This window comes from Ceratotherium simum, chromosome 32 (genome assembly GCF_057802395.1).
Source record: "Ceratotherium simum simum isolate JZ-2026a chromosome 32, ASM5780239v1, whole genome shotgun sequence".
Lineage (NCBI taxonomy): Eukaryota > Metazoa > Chordata > Mammalia > Perissodactyla > Rhinocerotidae > Ceratotherium > Ceratotherium simum.
Genome location: NC_141931.1, coordinates 2,005,471 through 2,032,372, shown reverse-complemented (window position 1 = coordinate 2,032,372; position 26,902 = coordinate 2,005,471). Strand labels below are relative to the sequence as shown.

Genomic DNA, 26,902 nt, shown 5'->3' with positions numbered 1-26,902 from the left:
GTAAATGGTAAAAAACAAAAAACCTAGGTCTTCAAAGCTCCAATCCAAAGCCACCGGGAAAAGCAGTGAGGTAAGAGGTTCCAGCAACTCCCCTCCCTCACTTTCTCCTTCAGTCCGTTCTTCCTCTTTCCATTACTCAGCAGTGAGCAGCAGTTCTTTAGATGGAAGGCGGATCCATCCAAACAGCTGCTCCAGACATCTTCCCAGAGGATCACTTGTCCGTACTGCCACCCTGCCCAAATTCCCCAGTCCTGCCGGTACCATCAAACTGGCTGAAGTCCCTGTGTCCTGCCCTGGCATCCACAGTCCTCCTCAGCTTGATCCTGCCCCACCATCTGACGTGAATGCTCCACAAGAGCCAAACTAGTCCTGGATACCCAAGTTCACAGTTTCCCTTCCGACGACGCCCTCCTCCCACGTCTCAGGAGCGCAGCAGACGCTGCCCAGATTCGCGCGCCTGGACCCCACTGCACACATACAGAACCGGAACGCCTCGGCCCGGCAGCAGCTTTCTGAGGTCACTCCACTACCCAGTTAGGGAGCACTGCCCTAAATCAAGGCCAGCCTTCCCACTCACTAAGCCCAATACAAACCCTTGTGACTAAATGGGATCGCCCACCCCCTCCCCCGCCCCATGCCATAATAACCACTCACATCTCTAAAATCCAGGAGCAATTACTGTCTCTACCACCACCCTGTTGCCAATTAATGCTACCACCTACTGTTATAGTTTTATATATTCGTCCTGTCTCCTAGGTTATATTCTTCTTGAGTGCAAGAATTTCGTCTTAGGGTCTGGCCCCATAGCTTAGCGGTTAAGTACGCGCGCTCCGCTGCTGGCGGCCGCGGATCCCGGGCGCACACCGACGCACCGCCTCTCCGGCCATGCTGAGGCCGCGGCCCACATACAGCAACTAGAAGGATGGGCAGCTACGACATACAACTATCTACTGGGGCTATGGGGGAAAAATAAATAAAATTTAAAAAAAAAAAAGAATTTCATCTTATATTTCTCCACAGACCATGATATTTTGTACACAGCAGCCCTTCAAAAAATCATTTTTTTAAAACAAGCATGGAGATTTTCTTATCTTTCTTCTAACCAGAGTTTGGATGCACAGCAGGAAAAACAGGAAGCCTCAGGGCCAGCTTTGATTCACTCAAAATTAAGGAGTGGCCAGCAAAAAAAAAAAAAACAAGAAAACCTCAGAAACCAAGGGCACCACACTAAAAAGTCATTGCAGTTAGCGCTCTGCACCCTGCGTCCATCAGGAATCACGGGTGAGACAGGCTGCAGGCAAGAGCAGTTGAGACACGTACAAGCAGTCGGTGTTCCGATTCTAAGCACTCAGGAAAAGTCCAGGCAACATGGTTATCCATGTCCAGCAAAGCACCCTCTTCAGAGAAGGTCTGGATGAGGATGGGCGCATGGGGACCAAGAGCCACAACATTTTCACTCATCACTGATGCTAAACAGGAAAACATTTTTTCACTAGAGGAAAAAAAATACTATGACTAAGTGGAAGCCTTTAAATATCTGCTTATTGAGGACATTTCTGGTATTAAGTCACACCACTCCACTGTCCAGAAAAATTGATTTGTTTAACCTGAAAGCAGCTCAAATATCACGTCAAAAAATCAGCCCCACCACACCACAAAATGCTTACTGCAGAGAAAGCCTTAGTGACTGGGATTTTTCTTTCTTTTTTCCTTTCTTTCTTTATTTTTTGGCTTAGTTGGTTTTTATACAAAGCCATAAACATGATCTTCCCACATTTTTCCCCACCAGATGGGAGCTTGTCATGCCACATGTCACCTAGCAACCTAAACACCACTCCACAGCTACCCAGCTACCCAATTTTTCATACAAAATTTATCTTGTTCTATTAAACAATAAGGGGTTAAGAAAGATATAAGAAAATAAAAGGTAAAACAAGTGTTAATATATGTTTGCTTCATAATCATTTTAAATCGAGAGAAATGGAGAGAAAGACTAAAGTTTAATCTTAACCATTACCCAACAATTTAAGAGGAAAAAATACAAATGGACCTAGAAGATACTCAGGCTCTTGCATCATTTGAGAGTCAATAGTCTTGTGATCCAATGATTGGACTTTGTATACTACAACACCTGTCTTAAAATTCACCCACTGAACTGTGAGCTGAACTTAAAAAGCATTTAATTAATTTGGGAACCCCATGAATCATCTCTGACTTCTCCCTCTCATTTATATCCACCTCCAATGCTACCATCACCCTCTGAGAATCACCATTCCTTCCTTCCTTCTCCCTGGTAATCTCATACTTACCCTTCGAAACTCAGCTCCTATGCCCCTTCTCTTTGAGGTGCCTTCTCAGACTCCCTTAAGAAAACTGTACTCCCTTTACTGTGCTCCCAGGTCACTATGAAACAACCACCACTAACATTTAAAAAACAAGGTCCAGGGCCAGCCCCGTGGCTTAGCGGTTGGGTGCGCGCGCTCCGCTGCTGGCGGCCCGGGTTCGGATCCCGGGCGCGCACCGACGCACCGCTTCTCCGGCCATGCTGAGGCCGCGTCCCACATACAGCAACTGGAATAATGTGCAGCTATGACATACAGCTATCTACTGGGGCTTTGGGGGGAAAATAAATAAATCTTTAATAAAAATAAAAAAAATAAAAAACAAGGTCCAGATCTATCACTGAGGACTCTCAACTCCATCTACCCCACATCCCAGAAGCATCCTCTTCTCACTGCACCACAACACGCCAGTCCACACCTCGGGCCTCCTTCACTGGAAGACCATGAAACCTTCTGTCCTAGACTCTCACAGTCCAATTTCCACAAAGCAGCCAGTGGGTCCCGCAGATGCCCAGCACCCAAAACAAAGCTTTGGACATAGTAAATGCTTAAGAATTTCTGTAGAATGAATGAATGACTCAATCAATCAAACAACCACATTTGTGTCTCCCAAACAGGCTATCTAACCAATGCCCATTGTGTGCCTAATGACATATGACTAATTTTAAGTGGATAAAACTAGTAAAATGAAAGAAAATGTCCATCACCTCTCCCTATTCAGTAACCTAGGCACACTGCAGAGTATATATTATGGTATTTCTCTTTCCTTTCACAACTTATTTTGTTGGTTTCCAGAGTACATGTGCAACCTGATTACTAATTATACTTAGATCATAAACATAAGATTACACTTAGATCATAAACTGTCATTCATAAACAATCCTTTAAAATGCTAAGGGGTTTAGAGGGGTTTTTCCTCCCCTTGTCAGCGTTGCAAGATAAACAGGTGCCCAATTTCCACACATTTTATTTGCTTTTCAATACGAGTTCAACCAACTGTAAGGAACATTTTAGAGCTGTTAAAGTCAACATCTTCCATCATTTTGTCAGGTCCCTTAACGTCCCCATGATTATCTTTAAAAGGCCAAATTTATGCTATTTTTTCTAATATATACTAAAAAGAAAACAGGGTAAAAAAGTTTTTCTTCTTAATTTCAGAGAGAATTGGAGGACGCCACTTGAGCACCATGTACACACGCAGTTAGGCTGACAAAGCCCAGGTCCCCCTCACCCACTGCCCCAAAGCCCACAGGGCCAGGTCACTCCACTCTCGGGAACAAACAGGAAATTTAACAAGTGAATGTGCTTTCCACCAAACATTACTCTACGGCAAAGGAAATATCCTCAGGTGCTTGAGAGAAACTTCGGAGGCGTGGGCTGTTGTCAAACACAGACACAGCCGAGAAAACAATTTAACAAAATGCCTTTTCACTTCTGACACATTGTAGAGGAATGCAGTTAAGTGGAGACAATGTTATCACTCCACGGAGAAAAAGAGAAATCGACTCAACTCCGAGATCAGGCCCTGGCTCGGCGGCCCCGACACCATATGGAACTAGTCCCAGATAGGTAAACGCCAAGGTCCCTGCAGGACAACTTTTAACGCAGCGAGTGAATGCAGGACTGTGCTTTGTAAAGCAGCTCTGCACCGGAGCCTCCTAATCACCGCGATTCTGCGCGCAACCGAGGCTCGCGAGCCAGGGGAAGTGGGGTACCCCTCGGAGCCGCCTTCCCGACCGCAGGCCGCTGACTGTCGCCCACCACCACCCCCACGCTGCGCAGGGCCGCCCCTGCCCGCGGCCGGCAGGCAAGAAAGGGCTCCCGCTTCGCCTCTCTCCCCGCCCGGACGCAGGGAGACCAAGGAGCAGAAACGCAGCCGCTCTCCATCGTGTGTGCAATAATTAAACTCTTCTCCACCAAAAAAGTTCCCTCTCCCAGCCTTGGCCCGCGGGGCCTGGGAGCGGGGAGAGGCCTGGGGCTGGATTTCAACTGCCGGCAGCGGGCAGCCCGGGGAGAGGCGTCCGGCCAGGCTGCGCCCGCGCCCGGCGCGCGGGGCTCGGCTCTGCTCCCCAGGCGGCTCCGGGGGCGCCTGTGGCCGGCGCCGGCCCCCGCGTCCCCGGCCCCGAGGGAGAGGCGGCGGCGATCGGCCCGGAGGGCGCCGCGGGGGCCGGCGCCGTCACCGGGGGCTGCGCCCGCGCTCGCCCGCCGGCCCGGCCCGCGCGGAGAACTTTACCGCCCGCAGCCCGGGGCGGGGGGCGCCCGCGAGGCCGGCCGGGCCGCCGCACTTTCCCTTTCCCCGCCTCCCCTCCGGCTCCCTCCTCCCCGTTCCAGGAAGCGCCATATTGATCCCGGCGCCTTCCCTCCTCTCCTCCTCCCCGTCCACCCCCCTCTCTCCCGCCCCCACCCCCGCGCCCCCGGCCCCTCACCTTGGCGATGGCCTTCCGGTAGCGGGTCACCGCCTGCTGGATGAGGCTGAAAACTTTCATGTGGCCGTCCCCGCACGGCACGACCACCCGGGTCCGGCCGAAGCACACGGTCACTTTCATGCCGCCGCCGCCGCGGGCCGGCCCGCGCCCCTCGCTGAGCGCGGCCGGAGCGGCCCCGGGCCGGGGCGCGGGGCGCTGGACGCTGGGCGCGGCGGGGCCGCTGCACGGGCGCGCGGGTGGCTAGGGGCGCGGGCAGGCGGCGGCGCCGGGGGACGGCTCGGCTCGCATGCCCGGCCCGGCCGCCCTCGCCTCGCCCGGGGCTCGCCTCGCCTCTCCCCGCCGCGGCGCCCGCAGCCTCCGGCCACCTGTTCGGCGTCTCGGCGCGCTCGGCGGCGGCGGCCCGGGGCTGTGTGGCGCTCGCGCTCGCTCGGGGCCGCTGGGGGAGGGGACGGCGGCGAGGGGAGGGAGGAGGAGGAGCAGGCCGGGCACACAACACCGCGCACATGCGGCAGGGGGAGGCGCGGCCCGCTCCCCGCGCGGGGCGGAGCGCACGGCGGCGCACCCCGGCCCCGCCGCCTCCCTCCCCGGGGCGCGGACCCCTCGCCGCACGGCCCGCCTCCGCCTGCTGCCTCGGCCGGCCCTGCCGCGGGCGCCGCCCCTCGCCCCCCCGCCCCCGAGCCTCGGCACCGCGTCCCCCTCCAGCCCCCCTCACGCGCCCCCGCGCGCTGCAGGGCTGCGCTCGCCCCTCCTCGGGGACGCCCGCTCCATGCCCCCAGAGCTCTCTCCGGAGCCCCCCCTCTTTCTTTGTCACTTTTAATCCCCCTCCTCCGGCTGGAGGGGTTCGGGTGAAATCGCTTCTAGAGCAAGCAGTTTACTCTCGGCGCGGCAGACTGAACGCGCCGAGACGTTTGGGGAGGAGCCGTCTCCACGGCCCCCCAGGAGGATGGGACGGGTCGGGCCGGGGTGTGCCCGCCGAGGTTTCTCCCGCTGGGGCCCACGCGCCGCGGACGCCTCCCCCCGGCCCGCAGCTTGGCAGGGTTTTGCACTGGCTCGCTCGCTAGGCTGCAAGGCTGGGCAGAGGTTGTTATGGTCAAAGCAAAAATTAATCATCTGCTCTGGGGAGACGTCGGGGAAGCTTTGACTCGACCCAGTCTTTCTCCTGAGGCCACTGTTTACCTTGAAGTTTCCTCTAACCCCGTGGTGACCCACCCGCTTTAATACGTAGAACTTAAACATCAGCAATTCAGATAATTTTATTTCTTAAAAATTCTGCAACATAAGCAATCCTAACGCAAACTTATGAACAATATACTCAGAATGCCTTGGGGGAAAGCAAGGGGATCCCCACGACACGCCGGCGCTTCGCGGAGGCACTTCAACCCGGCACAAGAAAGCAGCTCTATAATGAGTTAAGTGCATGCGGGACGTGAGACAAGTTTTACAAGACCGTGCACCAAGTGAAGAAAAGTAACTGAAGCTCATCTCTGTCTTAGCTATGAGCTGTGATTCCTTAATAACTGTGTGTTATTGTGTTTATGGAATGGCAAAGATTCGTTGGCCCACCTCTGTCCCAAACGACAGTAAATTCACTTTTGCTAGTTGTTTCTAGAATCTGAAAGCAGTTAGCTCCCGGGAGCTCAAGTAGAACGTCAGCGTTTAGAGCAGGAAGAGCTGGTGACCATTCGTCCATCCCACTCCACTTCCCATTTTGAAATAAGGAGGCAGGACAATAAGATTCATCTGCTTTCCAGAATCTCTGCACTTGCCCCTGCCCCACACTGCCCCAGATATAGTGCAATTTGTCTTATAAAACATTGTACTTCCTCTCATCTACAGCCCTTGACCAACACACTGGATCACCTGTCCTAGCAAACCAGTGCAGTAAATAGGCAGTGTGTCAGCATTCCCATCTTACCCGGAGACTGACCCAGTGTTGAAGCCGCTTGCCCAAGGCCAAGGAGAAAGCTTGAGGCAGACGCAGAAATAGACTCCAGGTTTCTTTCCACACCTTCATGGGAAAGGCTCATCATGCTCTTCTTCTATTTGACCACAACGTTCAACACTTCTACCCAATAAACTCTGTGACAGCTATGACAACAACTCTTGCTGAGGTCTTCTTCACTCTTGTATTAATACTTGGATCCACAAAAATTACTGATAATTACATATGTTGTTTTTGTTTTGATGCATTGGGGAGCGAGGGGTATACTAGTTTAGAGTGAGCCTTTCTCAAAATAATTCTGATTGAAAGGCAAGTTCAGGAACAGCCGGAGTACGTCAGACATCACACAGGTCTGAGTTCAGATCCCAATCCTACCATTTACTCATGCCTTAGACGTGGCACTCAGTCTCTCTCCAGCCTCAGCTTGATCAGCTGAAAAGCGGGCCTGATGCTCTCCATCTCATAAATTATGAGGATTAAATAAAATAATGTATTAAAACACTTAGTCTGCTCAAAAAGATAATACCATTTACAATTGCATCAAAAAGAATAAAATACCTAGGAATAAATCTTACCAAGGAGGTGAAGGACCTATACAATGAGAACTATAAGACATTATTGAAAGAAATCCATGATGACATAAAGAAATGAAAAGATATCCCATGCACGTGGATTGGAAGAATAAACATAGTTAAAATGTCTATATTACCTAAAGCAATCTACAGATTCAATGCAATCCCAATCAGAATCCCAATGACATTCTTTACAGAAATAGAAAAAAGAATACTAAAATTTATATGGGGCAACAAAAGACTCCGAATAGCTAAAGAAATCCTAAGAAAAAAGAACAAAGCAGGAGGCATCACAATCCCTGACTTCAAAACATACTACAAACCAATAGTAATCAAAACAGCATGGTACTGGTACAGAAACAGACACACAGATCAATGGAACAGAATTGAAAGCCCAGAAATAAAACCACACATATACGGACAGCTAATTTTCGACAAAGGTGCTAAGAACATACAATGGAGAAAGGAAAGTCTCTTCAATAAATGATGTTGGGAAAACCGGACAGCCACATGCAAAAGAATGAAAGTGGACCATCTGCTATCGCCATTCACAAAAATTAACTCAAAATGGATCAAAGACCTGAAGGTGAGACCTGAAACTATAAAACTCATAGAAGAAAATATAGGCAACACACTATTTGACATTGGTTATAAAGGAATCTTTTCGGATGACATGCCTACCCAGACTAGGGAAACTAAAGAAAAAATAAACAAGTGGGACTTTATCAGATTAAAGAGCTTCTATAAGACAAATGAAACCAGAATCAAGATGAACAGACAACCCACCAGCTGGGAGAGAATATTTGCAAAACATACATCTGACAAGGGGTTGATCTCCATAATATATAAAGAACTCACACAACTGAACAACAAAAAAAACAAACAACCCGATCAAAAAATAGGCAGAGGAAATGAACAGACAGTTCTCCAAAGAAGATATACAGATGGCTAATAGGCACATGAAAAGATGTTCAACATCACTAATCATCAGGGAAATGCAAATCAAAACAACACTAAGATACCACCTCATGCCCGTTAGACTGGCTATAATCACCAAGACAAAAAACAACAAGTGTTGGAGAGGATGTGGAGAAACAGGAACCCTCGTACACAGCTGGTGGGAATGCAAACTGGTGCAGCCTCTATGGAAAACGGTATGGAGATTCCTCAAAGACTTAAAAATAGAGATGCCCTATGACCCAGCCATCCCATTACTGGGAATCTATCCAACGAACCTGAAATCAACAATCCAAAGAGGCTTATGAACCCCTATGTTCATTGCAGCATTATTCACCATAGCCAAGAAGTGGAAGCAACCTAAGTGTCCCTCGACTGACGATTGGATCAAGAAGATGTGGTATATATATATACAATGGAATACTACTCAGCCATAAAAAAAGATAAAATCGTCCCATTTGCAACAACATGGATGGGCCTGGAACATATTATGTTAAGTGAAATAAGCCAGAGAGAGAAAGACAAACACTGTATGATCTCACTCATATGTGGAATATAAACCAACACATGGACAGAGAAAACTGTACTGTGGTTACCAGGGGCAGTGGGGGTGGGCACAAAGGGTGAAGGGAGTCATATGTATGGTGATGGACAAACAAAAATGCACAACCCCAAAATTTCACAATGTTAAAAACCATTAAAACATCAATAAAAAATTTTTTTTAAAAAAACCACTTAGTCCATGCTGCCATATGGGAGTCCAGTAACCATATTGCAGGTGAGAGGTAAGGAAGTCCAGGACAGGATAGTGAATGATGATGCTGGGGCACTGGCGGGGTGGGGGGGGTGGGCATGGAGAACAGGGCTAGGAGGAACCCAAGGCTCAGAGAAATGATGGGACTGTTGATACAACTAGTCAGTGATGGACCAAGGCTCATGTACTCAATTCACTTTAATTTGATTCCACATACAGTTCCAGAAGACCTTCCATGTGGAAAGCACTGGCTAAATATTACAGAATTATAAAAGGGAGTAAGAAAGAGACAATATAGAGGTTAGAATAAGACAGCTACTCCAATAACTGTAACTCAAGACATTAAATATTAAGTGCCAGCTAGTGTGTGTGGCAATACCGGGGAGTGAGGCCTGCCTTCATAAACGAGGCAGCATCAGGGTATATGGGTACCACTTTATTTACATCAACTCCTTCCAATATTCAATAGTTAATAAGGGTTTAGGCAATTTTTCAAAAATGTGATCCATAGAACCAATAATTAATGTCTATTCAACTAACTAGGTAAAGCCTTGAAGCTTTATTTAAATCTACCTCGTTTCTCTAGATATAGGGATTCCCTTTATATTAATAATTGATGAAAAACTAATGCTGTGTAAATTTTAGATGCCAGACACTTTGGTGACTTGAGTCAAATTCATAAAATTTCATCACAAATAATGAATCTACTTTGACTAATATAATCACCTAACGTCTAACCATCAAGTCGCATGGTTAGACACCAGGCTACCTTCACGTCTGTAAAGTGTTCAGCTTGATCCGATTGCTTCTGGCCTGAGGTGAGCATAAAGCAACCCAGTGCCAATGAGAAGCAAAATCACTCAAGCCAAGAGTCAGATGTTACACAAACACTTTCCAATGTGTTTACTTTCTTAAATTCTGCATATTTCAGGTAAAAAATTATGACCCTTATTTTACTTCTGCTTCTGTTTTACAGTTGATTGATTCCATTGGTTTTGAAAAACCCCAGAGAGTTCTGAGAATCAATTAGGATCCACCTGGGTTTTGTGCCTGTCTGCAAATGGGCAGTTGTGACCACGTGGACTATAATTTCAACTCTATCCAGCAGCATTCATGCACACCCTGAAATAAATACACACCCCACGTGTGTAGGAATGGTATTGTATTACCCAGTTCTTACCCTTAGCAAGTTAATGATGAAGAATAAAGAAGACATTTACAGGAGTTTTAAAATTCAGTCATACTTTGAAAATTGAAGTTATCTTTGGGGTATTTCACACATGTATTGAGTGCCTACTCATAAATATTATACTTGGGATCATGTTAACAGTCTTGTGTGCCTAGCCTCACACAAATTCAGTCTAAGAGGAGAACTGGATCAGTATTCACCAAAGAATTATTGTCCACCTGTTTTATACCAAGCACTGTCCTGCAGGCTGGGTGTGTAAGTTTCTCAGGAGGTGCCCAGACTGGTAAAGGTTTCAGATGTGAACAGGCAGCCACTAAGAGTGTGATAGGGTGCTGCGTATTAAGAACAGTGGTGGAATCCAGAGGAAATGTTCACTCTTCTGGGAGAGAGGTGGGAGCAGTCCATCTGGAATAAAGCTATCCAAAGGAAATATAAAGCAAACCACATCTGTAATTTTAAATCTTCTAGTAGCCACAGATGAAATTAATTTTAATAATATATTTTATTTAACCCAACATATCCTAAATACTATAATTTCAACATGTAATCAATGTTTTAAAAATATTAATGAATATTTTTCATTCATTTTTCCTACTAATTCTTCCTGATCCTGTGTGTAGATTTTACTTAGAGCACATTTCAATTTGAACCAGTTGTCCATGTTCATTCACTCATTCATTGAACACTGAGTAACTAGCATGTGTCCAACCTCGTGAGAGCTCAGCGACTACGTGTGGCTAGAGGCTACTGTATTGGACAGCACAGCTCTGGAGGAGGGGATTCTGACAGCTGGAGACCACATGCACTGTGGAGGAACCTGCTCCACATGGAGTGAGCTCTTCAAGGGCAGAGACTGTATTGTTCACAGCATCTCCCCAGAAGTGCTCTCACAAGGTCGGACACATGCTAGTTACTCAGTAGGTGTTTGATGACTGAGTGAATGCATGAGTGAATGAATATGGAGAATGGGAGACAAGACAGCTTCTTGACGTAGATATGAAACGTATAATGGTGTAGCTGCATTTAGGATAAAATGCAAAGGTTGAGGGCAATAACTGCACTTAGGCCTGGTAGAGCTTCCCTGTTGTGCAATATTAAACACAAGTCTAGAAACAGTGGGTTTTCTGATGAAGCATGAGCTCATATGAATTGTGTGGGTGAGAGTAATGGACAATGAAAGAAAAGGAAAAAAACAAGACAGGAAAAGAATGAGAGAGAGGAGGTGCCTTCATGATCCCTCAACCTGCTGAAAGCAGTCATCAGACAGGAAAAGTACAGGGAGGGATGTGGTTCAAAACAGGAGTCAAGGGGGCCAGCCCCATGGCTTAGTGGTTAAGTGCTCGCGCTCCGCTACTGGCGGCCCGGGTTTGGATCCTGGGCGCACAACAACGCACCGCTTGTCCTGCCATGCTGAGGCGGAGTCCCACATACAGCAACTAGAAGGATGTGCAACTATGACATATAACTATCTACTGGGGCTTTGGGGAGAAAAAGGGGATAAAAAAAAAAGGAGGAGGATTGGCAATAGATGTTAGCTCAGGGCTGATCTTCCTCACAAAAACAAACAAACAAAACAGGAGTGAATTGCACAGGACAGGAGGCCCTGCCAAACTTCCCCAGGCCATCCCCTTTCCCCTGGCATCCAACACTGTGTCTTCCCCCAGAGGCTAATGAACTCCAGATGGCACCTGACTCACCAGCGTGGGATTACAGGATGGGGTAGTATTTACTTTTTTTGCCCCAACCATATGAATCCAAGTCTTCATCTTCAAAATATTACAGGGTCACCCTCAACCAGTCCATCAGCTGCAGTCACTGAAGTGTTCACCACAATCTTGCTCTGTTGTTCCAGTTCCCAGATCCTGCTGGAAGACGTGTCAGCCCCGCCCTGCTGAGAGAGCCCGTCTCGAAAAAGCTAGAGTCCAGGCTGAGATCACCCCTTCTAGACACTCACAGTGTCACTCAACCTCAGAGGGCCAGAAAAGGCCTAGGTTCCTTGCAGAAAACAATCACCTGCCATTCTTTTGACCCTCGTGTGATCCACCACTCAGAGCCCAGGTCCCCAATCAAATGCTTCTCTCCTTCCCAGGCTCCACAGCCAAAGAACAAGTGAGCTTGTTGATGAAGCTCAGCCCACCAAGGGCACGGAGTGGGTGGAGGCTGGCACAGCTGGGGGTGATGTTAAAACTCAACTCTGTTGAAGACAAGTCTGCAGGAGGGTCAAGCAAAGCAGTCTAAGCCTCCTACTTCCTGGTGGTCCAGCTTGATTCAAGGCAGGATTCAGAGCATCCAGTGGTGTGGAGAGGTGGTTCCCCCATGATGCTTTATCAGCTCGAGTGCTTTCAGCTGAATCTCTGAGAGCACAGTTCAAGGTCAAGTTCTCTGGAGAGGCCTAGAGTGCTGACCTTCTAAGGTGCTGGGGAAACCAGAAGTGTAAGTAGTAAGACTACTGCTGTTGGTGGAATTGCAGAATCTGACTGAGGATTCTCTGCCGGGTAGAAGATTGTTCTGCCTTCTCACCAAGGTGGGCATGGTTCTACCAGGAACATAAAGTACTGAAAGTCTTTTTTTTTTTCTAGCCTAGAACCTTTGAGAAGATGAAAATGAGACGGGAAAAATAGCAGATCAAGGGAATGATTTCAGGCATTTCTAAGAAGTGAAAGTCTCCTCGCACAGAGTACACTTAACATTTGATGATTAGAAGGAAAAGGATGGAATGAATTCATATGGAGCCTCACACCAATGCTTAGAGAGACCTCAGCTCAGAAGGGCTTCTGGAGAGGGGGATGAATCAACTTTTAAAGACCATTTAACAAATGTAGCTAAGCAGTTTCATTCAGTAAAAAGAAAAAGAAAAAAACGCATTGAGGTTGATAATTGGAACAATGATCTTTTTCTGGACCCTGTCGAGATTAAATGCTTGAAATTCTCAAATTCTGAATCAATGAGGATGAGTAAAGGGAAATCTTTAACTGCAGTCACTGCGTTGGATTTAAACAAACGATGCAGGACCTTCTCAGAGCACCTTCCGGTCTGTGGGCCTTCTTGGGTTACCTGCCTGAGACCCTCCCAGTGCCCTACCACCTCCCCCGCCCCTGCCCCACTGAAGGAGGGAAGTCCTCTTCCCCAAGAGCCAGACTGCTCCTGTCAGAAGGAGGTGAGTGGGTGAGGCTGCGTTCCCCTGAAGCCCGGGCCCCGTCATTCCATGCCGTAGTTCAGGTGTGCTGGGCTGGTGCTCGTTCAGCCCTGCTGACCCTCTCTACCTGATTTCAGATGGCTGACTCATCCTCCCCTTCTCTGTCAAGTTACCCTGCTAAGCTAGGAGTTCAGTTTCAAAAGCTTGCTCTGGTGCTTTAGAATTTCATCTGCTCAATGTCTAAGCAGAGGCTACAAGCTTGTTTCAGCCGGGGAGGTCTACTTGGGTGAGCACGAAGCAGTGGGTTCCCAGCTCTGGACCCAGAACCCACAGAAGCAAGAAATCTTTGTGCTGACAAAACGACAACAGGTCTCCCTGCCTTCTCCAGCCCTTCTCTCAAATGGGTCATCATTTATCTGCTCAGAGCCGTGCAATGCTCTCCATCTTATCCAAAGACAAAACCATAGTCCTCACAGTAATTTACAAGGGTCTACGTGATCCTCCCTCCACCCTCTATCCTTTTCTACTATTCTCCCTTATTCATTCTGCCCCAGGAGCCCTGGTGTCCCTGCTGAACCTTCAACAGGCTGAGAAAGCTCCTCTTCAGGGCCTTTGCACTTGCTGTTCCCTCGGCTAGAATGCTTTTCCCCCCAGTATCTGCTTGGCTTCTTCTCATACCTCCCTCAGTCCTCTGCCCAGTGTTACTTTTGCATCTCCTGACCACCTAACATCGATCACCAGAGCTTTCCCTCTCTGTCCTCCTTGCTTGATTTTTCTCCACAGCACTTATCACCATCTGACACATTATATACTTACTTGTTTATCAATTAGTTGCCTGTCTCTTCCAAAAGAGTGTAAGCTCCAAGGGAGCAGAGACCTCTTCCACTTTGTTTACCACTATGTCTTCGCATCTGCAATAGTGTTTAGTCCACAACAGGTGCTCAATATGGATTTGTTAAATAAATCTCAATCGTTAATGACCAGCAAGACACTTGTCACTTGGGGGAAAAAGTTTTTCACCTGTTGGATCTGTGGCATCATCTTCATTTCAGAGTGCAGCCTTGTGAGGGAGATGTCATCATGATCCCTACGGTGTTATTATTTTAGAAAGAGTACATGCCAACTGCATACATGGCAGAGACACCTGACAGACAAGGCATGTACTCATGAAAGCCCTGCTGCCCATTAAGCCCACAGGCCAAATCTGACCCGCCATCTGTTTTTGTGTGGCCTGTGACCTAAGAATGGTTTTTACATTTTTAAATGATTGGGGAAAAAAATCAAAACAAGAATACTTTGTAATATGTGAAAATTACATGAAATTCAAATTTCAGTGTCCATAAATAAAGATTTATTGGAACTCAGGCGTGCTCGCTCATTTCATGTTATCTAGGGCTGCTTTTGTGCTCCATCAGCAGGGATGAGCAATTGCAGCAGAGACCACATGGCCCACAATATCTGAAATTTTCACTATGATGTGGCTATTTCAGAAAAAGTGTGCTGACCACGGTTTAAAGCAATGTATGGTGATTAGAAGATGAGAGGCAGTGTAGAGTAGAAAGAACATTTATCTGGCAGCAAGAAATATGACTTCTTGTTCGCTGCTTGCCTCTCATTCTCCTGGGACCTTGACAAGCCAATCATACAGAGCTTCCATTTCCTTACCTAATGTGGCAGATACGCCCTAGAGCAACCCCCAGTGAATTACACTGTCGTGTGATCTCTTCCCCTTGCCTGTGGGCAGAACCTCCGACTTGCTTTTAATTAATGGAATATGGCAAATATGATGGGATGACACTCCTGTAATTACATTACATCATATAAGACTCCATCCTAGCACACTAGAGAGAGACTCTCCTGCTGACCTTGAAGAGGCAAACTGCCATGTTGTGAATGGCCTATGGAGAGGGCCCTATGCCAGGGAACTGTAAGTGCCCTCAGAGCCTGAGGACAACTTTAGCTGACAGCGGATAAGAAGCTGGGGCCGTGCATCGTATAGCCAACAGGAAGTGAATTCTGCCAACGAAGAATGAGCTTGGAAAGTTTCTTCCCTAATCAAACCTGCAGATGAGAACGCAGCCCTACTGACACCTTGACAGCAGCCTGTGAGAGCCTGAGCAGAGGCCCCAGCTCAACCGTGCCTGGACTCCTGACCCACAGAAACTGTGAGATAATAAGTGTGTGTTTTTTTAAGCCACTAAGTTTACAGCAATTTGTCACGTAACAATAGAAAAGTTATGCAATAAAGCCTTTGAATTATATTTCAAAATACCTTGAAATTCTAATGTTCCTCTTAAAGCAGTGTGGCCTGATGCTAAGAATCACCTGGGATGCTTATTAATATACAGAGTCCCATGGCTTTCCCTTTGAGATTCTGATTCAGTTGGTGTACAGTGGGGCCCTGAAATCCGTGTTTTTAACCAGCATCCTGGGTGATTCTTATCATCAGTGAAGTTTGCAAAGCACTGACTTTGTTGTCATAGAAATGAAAGGAGGAAAAGTCACCATGGGCTGAAGGGTCAGAACTGAAGTGACCGGGGCCTTGAAGAATGGAGAACGGGGGGAGATATTTGGGTGGCAAATATACTCCAGTGTTCTTGCACTCCCTCGCCAGGCCACATGCTGTGTTCTCTGACTAGAACACTCTTCTCTGATTAAAAATTCCTGCTCATTCTCTAGCATGACCTCCTCTGTGAAGCTGTCGTCAATATCCCTCAGCAAGAACACTTCTCCCACTTATGGGCTCCCATTATATTTTGTTTACAATTCTATCATTCACTCAACTAATGTTTGTTGAGTGTCTACTATGTTCAGGCCCTATTCTAGGCCTTAGGGGTACAGCCATGAACAAAATGAGTACAAATCCCTCCCCTTACACAGCTTATATTCTAGTATCTCAAACTATACTCTTATGAGTGTTAGTTTATAGCAGTGGTTCTTAAAGTGTGGTCCCTGGACCAGCAAGATCAGCATCCCCCAGAAACTTGTTAGAAATGCAGATGTTGAGGCCCTGCCGCAGACCAACTAAATCAGACGCCCTGAGAACAGCATCCAGCCATCTGTATTTTAAGAAGCCCTCCTAGTGACCCTGATGCACACTAGAGTTTGAGAACCACTGGTTAAAGGCTCTGTCTCCCAATTACACTTGGGACTTTCGGGGTATTATAATTTCCCACTCACCTTCATCCTCTGAAGACCAGAACAGAAAAGGTTCTTCATTCATGTGCTGAGTAAGTGTTGTAATGAATGATTGAACTTGGGGTCCTTCCTAGGGGATGTGGGACCCAGAGTACTGGAGAACTAACCCAAAATAGATTACATGCCCCCTCTAGTTTCATGTAATGGAAATCAAGTTAAAATTAATGTCAAGAGAACACACTGCAAAGGGAAGTGTCTCGAAAGCTTCCAGATAAACACAGGATGTACCTGAGCAGCGGCTGTGGGGAGTGGGGAGTGCAGACCTCCTTGCTCTGGACACACCAGAGGCTGTTATGATGCGTGTGAGTGTGCACGTGCGTGTGCATGTATATGCGTGCATGTGCACGAATATGTGCGCAACCTCCCCTTGCTGCGGGGGTCTCTGCTCAGCCCAGCAACCCTGTGGAGCCAAGACCAGTGCCTTTCTTCCCCGGTGCTGAGGGTGGTTCTGAGGTCACTCAGGCAGGGCGTCCACTGAGCAAGAGCAGGAGGCAGGACCACACGAGCCTTTCTGCGAGGCAGTGAGGACCAGACAGGCCTTGTGGAGGTGGAGGATTCCTGGAAGTGAGTGGCTGGCGGGAACGGGGGAAGGTATTTGGGGGACCCGATAATGGTGGGCCTTTCATGCTTCAATTTCCCTTTTATTCAGCAGTCGGTGAGGAGTCTTGGAAGGATTTGGAGTACAAGAGTGGGGTCGTGAGAGTGTCTGGTATGGAAAGGAGACGGATCAGCTGGGATTGCCTCTCTGCCTCTCCATCCGGGCAAAATGGTACCAAGCAGTGATTCCGGGAGGCACCGCCCACCCCTCTGCGCGCAACAAGGACTCAGGATAGCACCCCCACCCTGAGTGGAGAGCGTACCCCGCCCCGCAGGGCTGCACCCCATCTGCTGCCTCACTCTGCTGCCCTCCCAGCCTCGGACACTGCTGGGGGTGGGGGGTCCAAGGTGTCTCCACCACGCTGCCGCAGCTCGCCCTCCCACTCTGTATCGGGCACCCTGATGCTCCCAAAGCCCGGCGGGGCGCCGGAGCTTGCTCACCCACCTCACTTGCCACAGCACGAGCCCGGGCAGCCGGGCTTTCTCCAAGTCCTTCAGAAACTTTCCCACGGGCCTGAAGCTGCCAGAGTCAGAAATGAGGGGGGTGTCTAGGCTGTAGCCCGGAAGCCAGCTCATCTCCCCCTTTCCTCATTACATACGGTGTCTGTACCTCACCAGTCCCGAATATCTTCATGCTCCCTCGCTCTCCCTGCACTCTCTCAGCATAACTGGATCGTAGCCCAGAGTCCCGGAGCCTCCGCGGAGATTTCCCTCCCTCTCCTCACATCCTGCATCTCTTTTCCCACTTTTGCACAACTGGAGATCATGTGCTCCTAAGATGTCCTTGTAGATCTTTGAGGTTTTTGCGAAAACTTATTCATTCACTCATTCAACTTTTATTGGGAAATCAGTATTTTGCCAAGCACTATGCTGAATCATGGTGACAAAAAGGGAAGATGTAATCTCTGCCCTCAAGGATGTCCTCTTCTTGGGAGGGAGGGGCTGGAGAGTGATGTAAACAGGCCATTATAACACAGTGTGTTATCCGAACACAAAGGATGGAAACCTCTGTGGTCAGATGAAGCTTCCAGAAAAGGATAATTTAAAAAATGGATGATTGGCAGCAAGCCACTTAGGAAATTACGTGTCTGAACCAAGAGGGGGAGGGTCCAGCCCATGAAAATGGGTTATGGACAGATCTGTGAGTTCTTCTAGGAGACAGTCAAAAAGACTTAAAAGTGACCAAGTATGGAATAAAATGAGAAGGAGAAATCAAAGAAAAATGAAGTTGAGACTGTGATATTGGAAAAATGATGGGGTCATTGACAGGTATGGAACTCAGCAAGAACATCAGATTGAAGGTGGGGAAAGGTGAGGTGTTAAGCACATAGAGATTCCAATGTTTAGAGAGAAAGGTGGAATATGGTTCAGAAGAGTACTGTCAATGCAGGCTGTGTTAATGTGGCCTTATCACACCGTGTCCACTAGGGCCGTATGTGCAGTCCATTGGGAGTAGGTGGGAGACTGTTTCCCGGCAAGGAAGTGTCCTTTCAGTAGGCACGGGGTGTTGTGAAACAGGAAGAGTATGGGACTTGACAGCCAGAAGACGTCGGGCCTTCTCTTCCCTAGCGTTGTTGTCAGCCAAGCAAAGTAATCAACAATCATGACACGCTTTTTCTACATCTGCACAATGTGAAGAATTCAAGTGCATAACTCCAGGGTTGCTGGAACAATCAAGTGAGATCATTAAAGTGAAAATGTTTTGTAAAATGTAATGCATTCAACAAATGTGCACGATGATGATTGCTATTTCGTCTTTCGGCTTGCTCTCTTTCTCACCAATAATATTTTATTGGGGGCAATGAATTTTTTCCCCTCATATTTTAGATGGGCAGATTTATCATCATGGCTTTTCTGATTACAAAAGTAACCATGCTCTGTTTACATAATTCAAACATAATGGAAATAGATAAGAGAAAAATGAACTCCCATGTTCCCACCCCTCAGAGATAACCAGAGTTTGTGTATCCTCTTTCCGCCATGCCATCTTACCTTATTTATGAAACTAGTCTTTCCAAAGCACAATAAAGGAATGTAATAGAAACCCCCCTGTGTTTTGTTTCCCTCTACTCCTTTAAAGTTTATTCAGTAGGGAAATTTTCCTCTGCCACTGGCTGAAAACTTGGAAGCCTCCTCAATTTTCTTGCTCGGTTTTTAGATACTAGATGGTCATGCAATCACAAAATACTGTATTCAATCAGAAATTAGGTATCCAGTCCAAGACTTTATTCCTCAATTCAGCCTTCGTTAAAGGAAAGGCTGAATTGCTGTTCACTGGGCGGACAAATGCTGAGAGCCAACACCTCCTCTCCAGGTGTTTCTGAGGCATCTTGGAGGTCCCCTGCTAGGCCCTCAGGCCTGGATGATGCTTCTTCTTCAGCTGGCTAAAGCCCATTTCAGCCCTCAGGACTCTGAGGACTTACTCCTCACTCACATTCTCACTGATGGAGGCCGCTGGCCCTCCCTGGCACTCCTTTTGGACTTAAAATGGACTTTAGGTGGCTGCAGGCTGGCTCTCTGTCCCTCTGGGCCCAGGATCTGCGAGAACAGTCTGCAGGTGGATAGAAGAGAGCATAGTTACTTCTCAAACACAGCCCTCAGCTCTGTCTGCCCTACCGCATGCCTTTTTTGCTTTCTCAGGCATGAATCAGGCACCAATCCACAGGGTCCCCCAACTCCAAGGAACACAAACCAAGCTCTCTAATTGTCTGTAGAAGCCCATCCTCTCGGGGCTTCAGATGAAGGACTAGGACTTCCCAGCTTCTGGCCCTCGGGAACAGAACTCTTCAAATAAATTTCCTCATGAAGCCCTCTATTTCTACTTTCTTATATTCTCAAAATGGGTCAGAGGATTCAAGGGTCTCAGAACCAGTTTTCAGGATTTACTTTGAAGATTTCTCCAGGGTGGTCTGTGTCACACACCAAGTGGTATCTGATATCTAGCATACTTTGACAATTCCATTGAAACTTCAATTTTAACATTTATGAATTAATATATATGTAAATATAAATATTTTAACAAAATTTTTTCATATTATGGATACAGTTTTGCAAAATTTTTTTCACTTAACATATCTTGGACATCGTTTCATGTCAGTACAAGTAGATCCACCTCATTAACATAGATTATTAAAGTCTAGACAGCATATAACCTGTAGATGTAAAGGAATTCCATTGTGGTTTGAGACAATGCTCCTGGAACAGATCCATCATTTAACCTAGATTTTGGCCTTGGCAGAGCCATAGAGATGCAGCTCTGGGCCAGGCTGGGCTGCAGATGTTCGTTGGGTGGTGAGTGGTGGATAGTAGGTAGTGGAGAGGGAGACTGGAGGCAACATGGCAGCATTCCCTGAAGGGCTGTAATTAGAGTTGCTGCTCCACAGAGCTACGCCCTGGTCCATGGGGTGTTCTGAGAATTTAAAGTACTGGATGGGGCCTAAAGGTGCAATCCTCCTACCTTTTCTCAGAGCCTAAATCCATCCCATCATTTTTTAATGGTCCAAATCCCTCTTAGAAAAGCATGTTTATCCTCCAGGCTATTCCAGTCTCCCTTTCTTTCCTCAATGCTTGCGGTTGGGGGAAAGAGGAGGTGATTAGGAAATGTTAGCAATTGGGGTTAGCCTTGAAGCAGGAGGGAAAATGTTATTCTGGAGAAATATGGAACCTCACGAGACCTGAATGGGGTGAAGTCGAAAGGAAGCAAGAGCAAAGACTTTAAATCACGCTAACTCTTTCCTCTCTTTCCTCCTCTCTCTCCACCCTACTACTTCAAATAGGGATGAGCAAACGTTTCTATCTTAGCTCCAAAACTACATAGCTCAGGGAAGCAAAATAATAATAGTAATAGGCCATTAGTGAAGCTCCAGGCACGACCGTTGTAACACCCCTTTCTGCTACATGTTCCCGTCTCTATCGCCATGCAGCGCATCAGGGTCATAAGTCAGGATTGTCTGAGGTTGTAAACATCCGGTGCAGATGTGCACAGAGTGGAATTGCAATCTCATGAATTAGGGGGTTTTCCTGGAAACAATGTTGGAGAACTACTCCTGGCACAGGCAGAGCTGTTGGCCAGGGAGGATCTGCCAGTGTCAAGATTGTGAAAACTTGAAGGGAGAATCTGCAAAGGTGATGCAAGACAGGTGCTTCAGCCAAGGATGACCTGAACACCGAAGGATGGAGAAGGGCCCTTGGGAAAACTGATAAAGCTAGGGGATATTTTTGGAAAAACAATTATGATCAGACTACAAAATCATCCATGAAGCAAAGGATGCTGTATTATACAGTTGTGTCAGAAAAGTTCACTCCCTCCCCAAATATATAATTCATACATTCTTGGTTTATTCTAAGACTTAATTCATATTATAATACGATATAACCTAAATCTTCTTAATATAAATTTGAAAAATTTTAAGTTTTTCACATTATCTAGTTTCATTTTTCCAGATAAATCTCAATCAAACATTTAAAAAACTTAATTAGTACGAAATTTTGTTCCCCATTGGAAGTGGATTCCATTTAAGTAGCCTTTTATGCTCAGATAATGATGGCCTCTTATATGACATCCATGCACAAGGCATAGCATATTTTCAAAATTTAGCAATTGATCATTCCCCAGATTGATGTTAAAAATGGAAGGAAGGCTTTTTCAATCAAGGGTCCAACCCAACAAAGTTCTCATTCCCTGCAGCTCTTCATGACCTAGATGAGAGGACACTCAGTCAGAGTCTGAGCCTTCCACAAACACTTCCCATCAACCAGGCAGCAGCAACACTACTGAACATCTTTTCTGCATATGAAGCTCTTAGAGAATTATAAAGGAAATATAAAGTAGTAAAAAACACAATTCTTGTTCCCAAGCAGATTGCAATATAAACATACACATTTATTTATGAACTCCAAATAATGAGCCTTTAGAAAATATAAATAGCCTTAAACATAGCTTGCTAGAACTTGTCCTGAACAGATCATTTTTATTCCCATGGGACTTTTTGTTTTCAGGGAATGGCTGGTACGTGAAAAGACCACTTGCTTTAGGAGCAGTAAGCATTTTAGTCATGAGAGAGAAAAACAATAATTTCAGACGGGAAAAAATGAAGCAACTTCTAAACAGAACAGTGTGACAGGTTCCCAGTTTCGTGGCAATCATAATACACGGTGTTCTGTGGTAGGAGCCCAGGGCTGCGGGGTTTGGGGGAAGCACAGGGTGGAGGGGCGTGGGGAGGAGGGCTTGCCAAACCTGAGCCTGAGCATCACTGGGCAATCGAAGCACGTTGGCATCAACCAGTCTGGATTTGGATCCTAGATCTGCCGCCTGTTCATCATCAGCAGATGTAACTATGAGCCTTCACTTCCTCATTTGTAAAAGTTAAAAAATTTTTCATCTGGGTGTTGTCAGAGTGATAAAGTAAATAAAGCAACAGAGTATATGACTTGTAGAAAGTGGTTAATAAAAATATCTGTATCTCACCATTGTCATTATCCTTATTATTAATATTATTTTATAGTCTAGAGTTAGGGAATAACTTTGATTTTTTTCAAAATAATTTTTAGTAACACTCTTGTTGACAATAACTCAAATTCTATGTTTTTTTATCTCCTCTTGTCTCAAGAACTTTGGTCCCCAAATTTTTCGTCAATATTTCCCTATTAAATCACTCCCAGTAGTATATAAACTAGTTCCAGAATCTCATATCTTGAACAGAAAACAAAAGCCTAAACACCATCCCTTGTCCCTGCACCTCCCTCCAGAAAGTGCTCTCATTTCTCTGCTACTCTTTGGAACAAGACTTTGTGAGGAATTGTTTGGTGCTGCCATCCTTACTCTCACCTCCCATTTTCTCATAAACCTTCTCAAATCATGTTTCTGTCTCCACAATTCTACTGAAATCCCCCTAGTCAAGGTCACACATAACTTCCTTGTTTCCAAAGCTAATGGTCTTTTCTTACTTGACCCTTCAGTAACACTTCACACTGTTCCTTCCCCTTGAAGCATCTTTTCTCTTGGCTTCCATGACATCATATATTTTGATCTTTCTCCTGCCTTTCTGGCTGCTCCTTTTCTGTCACCTTGGCTGGACATCTCTAATCTGAAGAATCACTAAATTTTGGAGTACCACAAGGATCAGCCTCAGTATCTTCTCCATCTCTCGTGTCTACCTAGATAATCCCATCCACTTCCATGGGCTTAAATAGCATCCATAACCTTGACTATGATAGAGAGACTGATAGATGGGTAGATAGAAGGATGGGCATAGTCACCCAGGTCCCACCTTTTCTCTGATTCCCAGACTCCTGTTTCTGTTTGCTTACAAGACACTGCCTCTCGGATGCAGAAAAGGCATCTGAAACTTAAAAAGAACTCTGGATACCCCACCCCACCCTCACCTCAAAAACATTGCTCTCCCGGGCTTCCAAATCTCAGTGAATGGCTCCAGCATCCACCCAGTTGCTCGAGCCATAAACCTGAAAATCACCCTGAGTCCTCCTTCCCCTCGCCCTCACTGTTTACACACTCCACTCCCAAAGCTCACCCTGAACCTGCCCAGCTCTCAGCAGATCCTCTGTGGGCACTACCTTCTGGTGCGTGGACTCTTGCAGCCTCCTAGTTGGTCTCCCTCTTTTCACTCTTGCCTTCCCCACCCCACCCCCATCTATTCTCCACACAAGAGCCAGATGATCTTTTTAAAAAAATGAATCAGATCATGCCGCTCCTCTTTTTAAAACCCTTAAATGACTTTCCACCACACTTAGAATAAAAGTGTCATTCGATCCTATGATATGATCTGGTCCCTGTCCACTGCCTGCCCACATTTACTCCCCAGTACCCACTACACCCCAGCAGCACTGGCCTCCCTTCTGTTCCTCTGTTCCTGCTTGGGCGTCTGCACTTTCTATTCCCTCCATCTGGAATGCTCTTCCCAACGATTTTCCCATGTCTGCTTCTTGTCATCAGGTCGCAGCTCAAATGCTGGCTCTCAGACAGGGCTTCCCCGACTGCCCAGTCTAAAGGGACCCCCACCACTCTCCATCCCATAACCCGTGTTAAATATTTGCATTGCACACACCTTTTACCATCTGATATTTTCCTGTTCGTTGTCTCCTCTCACAAGAATGAAGGCCTCACAGGAACATCTCGTTCACTCTCCGCACTGCCCAGCACAAAGCAGACGTTCAACAAGTATTTGCTGAGTAAAAATGTCATCGAACAGTCAGTTGTCAAGTATCTGTGTAAGGATATGCTCTTTACGCATGATCAGTTGTAGGATTTTAATCCTGTACTTTCCTTTGGGAAGTGGAATGCAGGTATCGGTAGCGATGTTCACTTTTCATTTTAAGGGGAAAATCCACTAATAAGTGCAAAGTGATTTTAGTATCCGATGTCCCTCCCCCTCCTCTCCTCAGAATTTATACATTTCAAAGCAAAGTTAAATAAACAGACAAAAAGTGAATAACATGGGTTTCCTGCTTTGGTTGATCCTTGTTGCTGTTTCCCGGAACAGCCTTCTCTGTGTACGGTCTCTACTGTTCTACACTGCACCCAACGAGCAGCCACCGAGCACCCACTGTGTGCCAGGTGTTTACCTATGGAGAAGGCAAAGACGAAGGTTCCTCTGCCTGCCCTCGAGGAGCTCACAGTCTGGGCAACAGAGAGACACAAAAACAGAAGCTTCCAATCAAAAGTGCTCCTGGTAACACTAGAAACAGGCACAGGGCACTTTGAAGCCCCAGGCAGGGCGACATAGCCCTAGTCAAGAGAGGGATACCTGGAGGGAGGTGGAACGACGAGGCCTACTCTGCTGGCAGAAGCTGGGGAGGCAGGTGGGCGAGGAGTGTGCCAGGCCAGGCCGAGGGACAGCAGGAGCAGCGGTCAGCACCCGAGAACTAGAGTGCACAGCAAGTGTGGGAACAGAACCCTGCAAGGAACAGCAAACAACGCACACTAGCTGTATTGGTTGCTAGAGCTACTGAACAGAGTACCACAGGCTGGGGCCTTAAACAATAGATATTTATTTTTTCACTCTTCTCGGGGCCAGAAGTCTGAGATCCAGGTGTGGGCAGGGTTGGGTTCTTCTGAGGCCTCTCTCCTTGGTTGGCATGTTGCCGTCTTCTTCCCGTGTCTTCACGTCGTCTTCTCTGTGTGTGTCTGTGTCCTAACCACCTCTTCTTGTAAAGACACCAGTCATCCTGGACTAGGACCCGCCCTAATGACCCCATTCAACTTAATTACCTCTTTAAAGGTGCTGTCTCCGCAGTCACATTCTGAGGTCCTGGAGATTCGGGCTTCAACGTACGACGTTTGGGGGAACACAATTCAGCACATAACACTAGGAAACAAAGGAGGAAATTTTATTATAAAGATACCAGAATGTCACACCACAAGAATGCAGCCAAGCCTGTGGAAAGCCCGTCTCCCTCTCTCTCTCTCACTCTTCCCTCTGTGCTTCTGTCTCTGTTCTGCAATGGTATACACAGTCTAAAGAACAATAACAACAACCATCTGTGTGACTGCTCCCTAAGAAACAGACTCTTCCAGTTCCTTAGAAACTCCCTGTTGGCAAGTGAGCCCCTTCTCAATGGCTTCCACTCCCCTTTCCTGAATTTCATATCAAATGTCCCCCTTTATCCTTTGTTTTACCCAATAAGTACACATCTCTAAGCAATATATTTAGTTTTGCCTATTTTATACTTTATAGAAGCGAAATTGCATAGTGTATAGTATATGACATGCTTTTTGCAACGAACATTCTATTATTGAGATTCAGGTGTGTTGATGCACGTTCATGCTGTGTGATACGTCTGACCATTGCATGACTATAGTACCATCTGTCCACCCTACTAGTTACAACCATTTGTGTTGTTTTCAGTATTCTGCTGTTAGGAACAAGGCTGCTATGGATTTCTTGTATAAACCTCCTGGTGCACATGTGCTAGAAATACTCTAGGATATATTTCTTACGAGTAGAGTAGCTAGCTCATAGGTTCTACACATGTTGACTTCACTAGTCACTGCCAAACTATTTTCCAAAGTGGAAATTTCCACCTCCCCACATTCTCTCTTAGTATTGTTAGACATTTTAATTGTTTGGTGAGTGTGAAATAGTATCTCATTGGTGGTTTTAATTATCCTTGCCTTGATTACTAGATGAGATTGTGCACCTTTTCATATATTTATGGGCCACTTATGTTCCTTTTCTGTGAAGTACTTTTTCATGCCTTTGCCCATTTTCTATTTTCTATCCGGTTGTCTTTTTCCTATTGATTTAAGTAATTTATATATTTTGTATTTTTATCATTTGTCAATGATATGTATTGTAAATGTCTTCTCAAAGTTTGTGGCTTGGTTTTTCACTCTCCTAAGTTGTCTTTAAATGAGCAAACATTTTTATTCTCAACAGTTGAATTGATCATTATTTCCCTTTATAGTTTGTGCTTTTTGCAGCTTATTTAAAAAATCTATACTTACAGTAATTTCATAAATATGTTCTCCTAGTTGTCTTCTAAATTTTTCATTTTGCCTTTTGATTTCAAGTCTTTAATTCATCTAGAATAGATTTTTAATGTGCAAGGGAGCAATCCAACTTGATTTTTTTCTGTGTGGATAGCCAGTTGGTTCAATAGCACTTATTGAATTGTCCATCGTTTTTCACTGATCTGCAATGCCTGCCCAGTCATAAATAGAGTTTCCATGTTTGTATTAGTCTGTTCCCGGGTTTTCTATTCTTTTCCATTGGTCTGTCTAACCCTGTGACACTACCAATGGTCTTTATTATGGCTTTATAATAAGTCTTG

At 46.3% G+C, this 26,902-nt stretch overlaps 1 protein-coding gene and 1 long non-coding RNA gene across 22 annotated transcripts in view; both read right to left on the bottom strand.

Annotated features, from left to right (window-relative positions):
• The window catches only part of PARD3 (par-3 family cell polarity regulator), a 623,149-nt gene extending 617,906 nt beyond the window's left edge, over positions 1 to 5,243 (bottom strand). For 4 of the 19 annotated variants that reach the window (XM_087420623.1, XM_087420632.1, XM_087420630.1 and 1 more), the window contains exon 1: positions 4,769 to 5,241. In XM_087420623.1, coding sequence (XP_087276749.1) covers positions 4,769 to 4,888 — 120 coding nt within the window. In that variant the 5' untranslated portion in view covers positions 4,889 to 5,241. Of the gene's footprint in view, positions 1 to 4,768 lie in introns of all 19 variants that reach the window. The other 15 variants (XM_087420624.1, XM_087420621.1, XM_087420631.1 and 12 more) reach the window with 9 other exon arrangements.
• A 13,565-nt stretch (positions 5,244 to 18,808) lies between these two features.
• LOC147912939 (uncharacterized) overlaps positions 18,809 to 26,902 on the bottom strand; it is a 62,202-nt gene continuing 54,108 nt past the window's right edge. Inside the window, exons 2-6 of one of the 3 annotated variants that reach the window (XR_015549310.1) lie at positions 25,341 to 25,437; positions 24,877 to 25,026; positions 24,178 to 24,297; positions 22,350 to 22,494; positions 18,809 to 19,664 (exon numbers count right to left, since the gene is read on the bottom strand). This is a non-coding gene — a long non-coding RNA (uncharacterized LOC147912939). The remainder of the gene's footprint in view (positions 19,665 to 22,349; positions 22,495 to 24,177; positions 24,298 to 24,876; positions 25,027 to 25,340; positions 25,438 to 26,902) is intronic. The other 2 variants (XR_015549311.1, XR_015549309.1) reach the window with 2 other exon arrangements.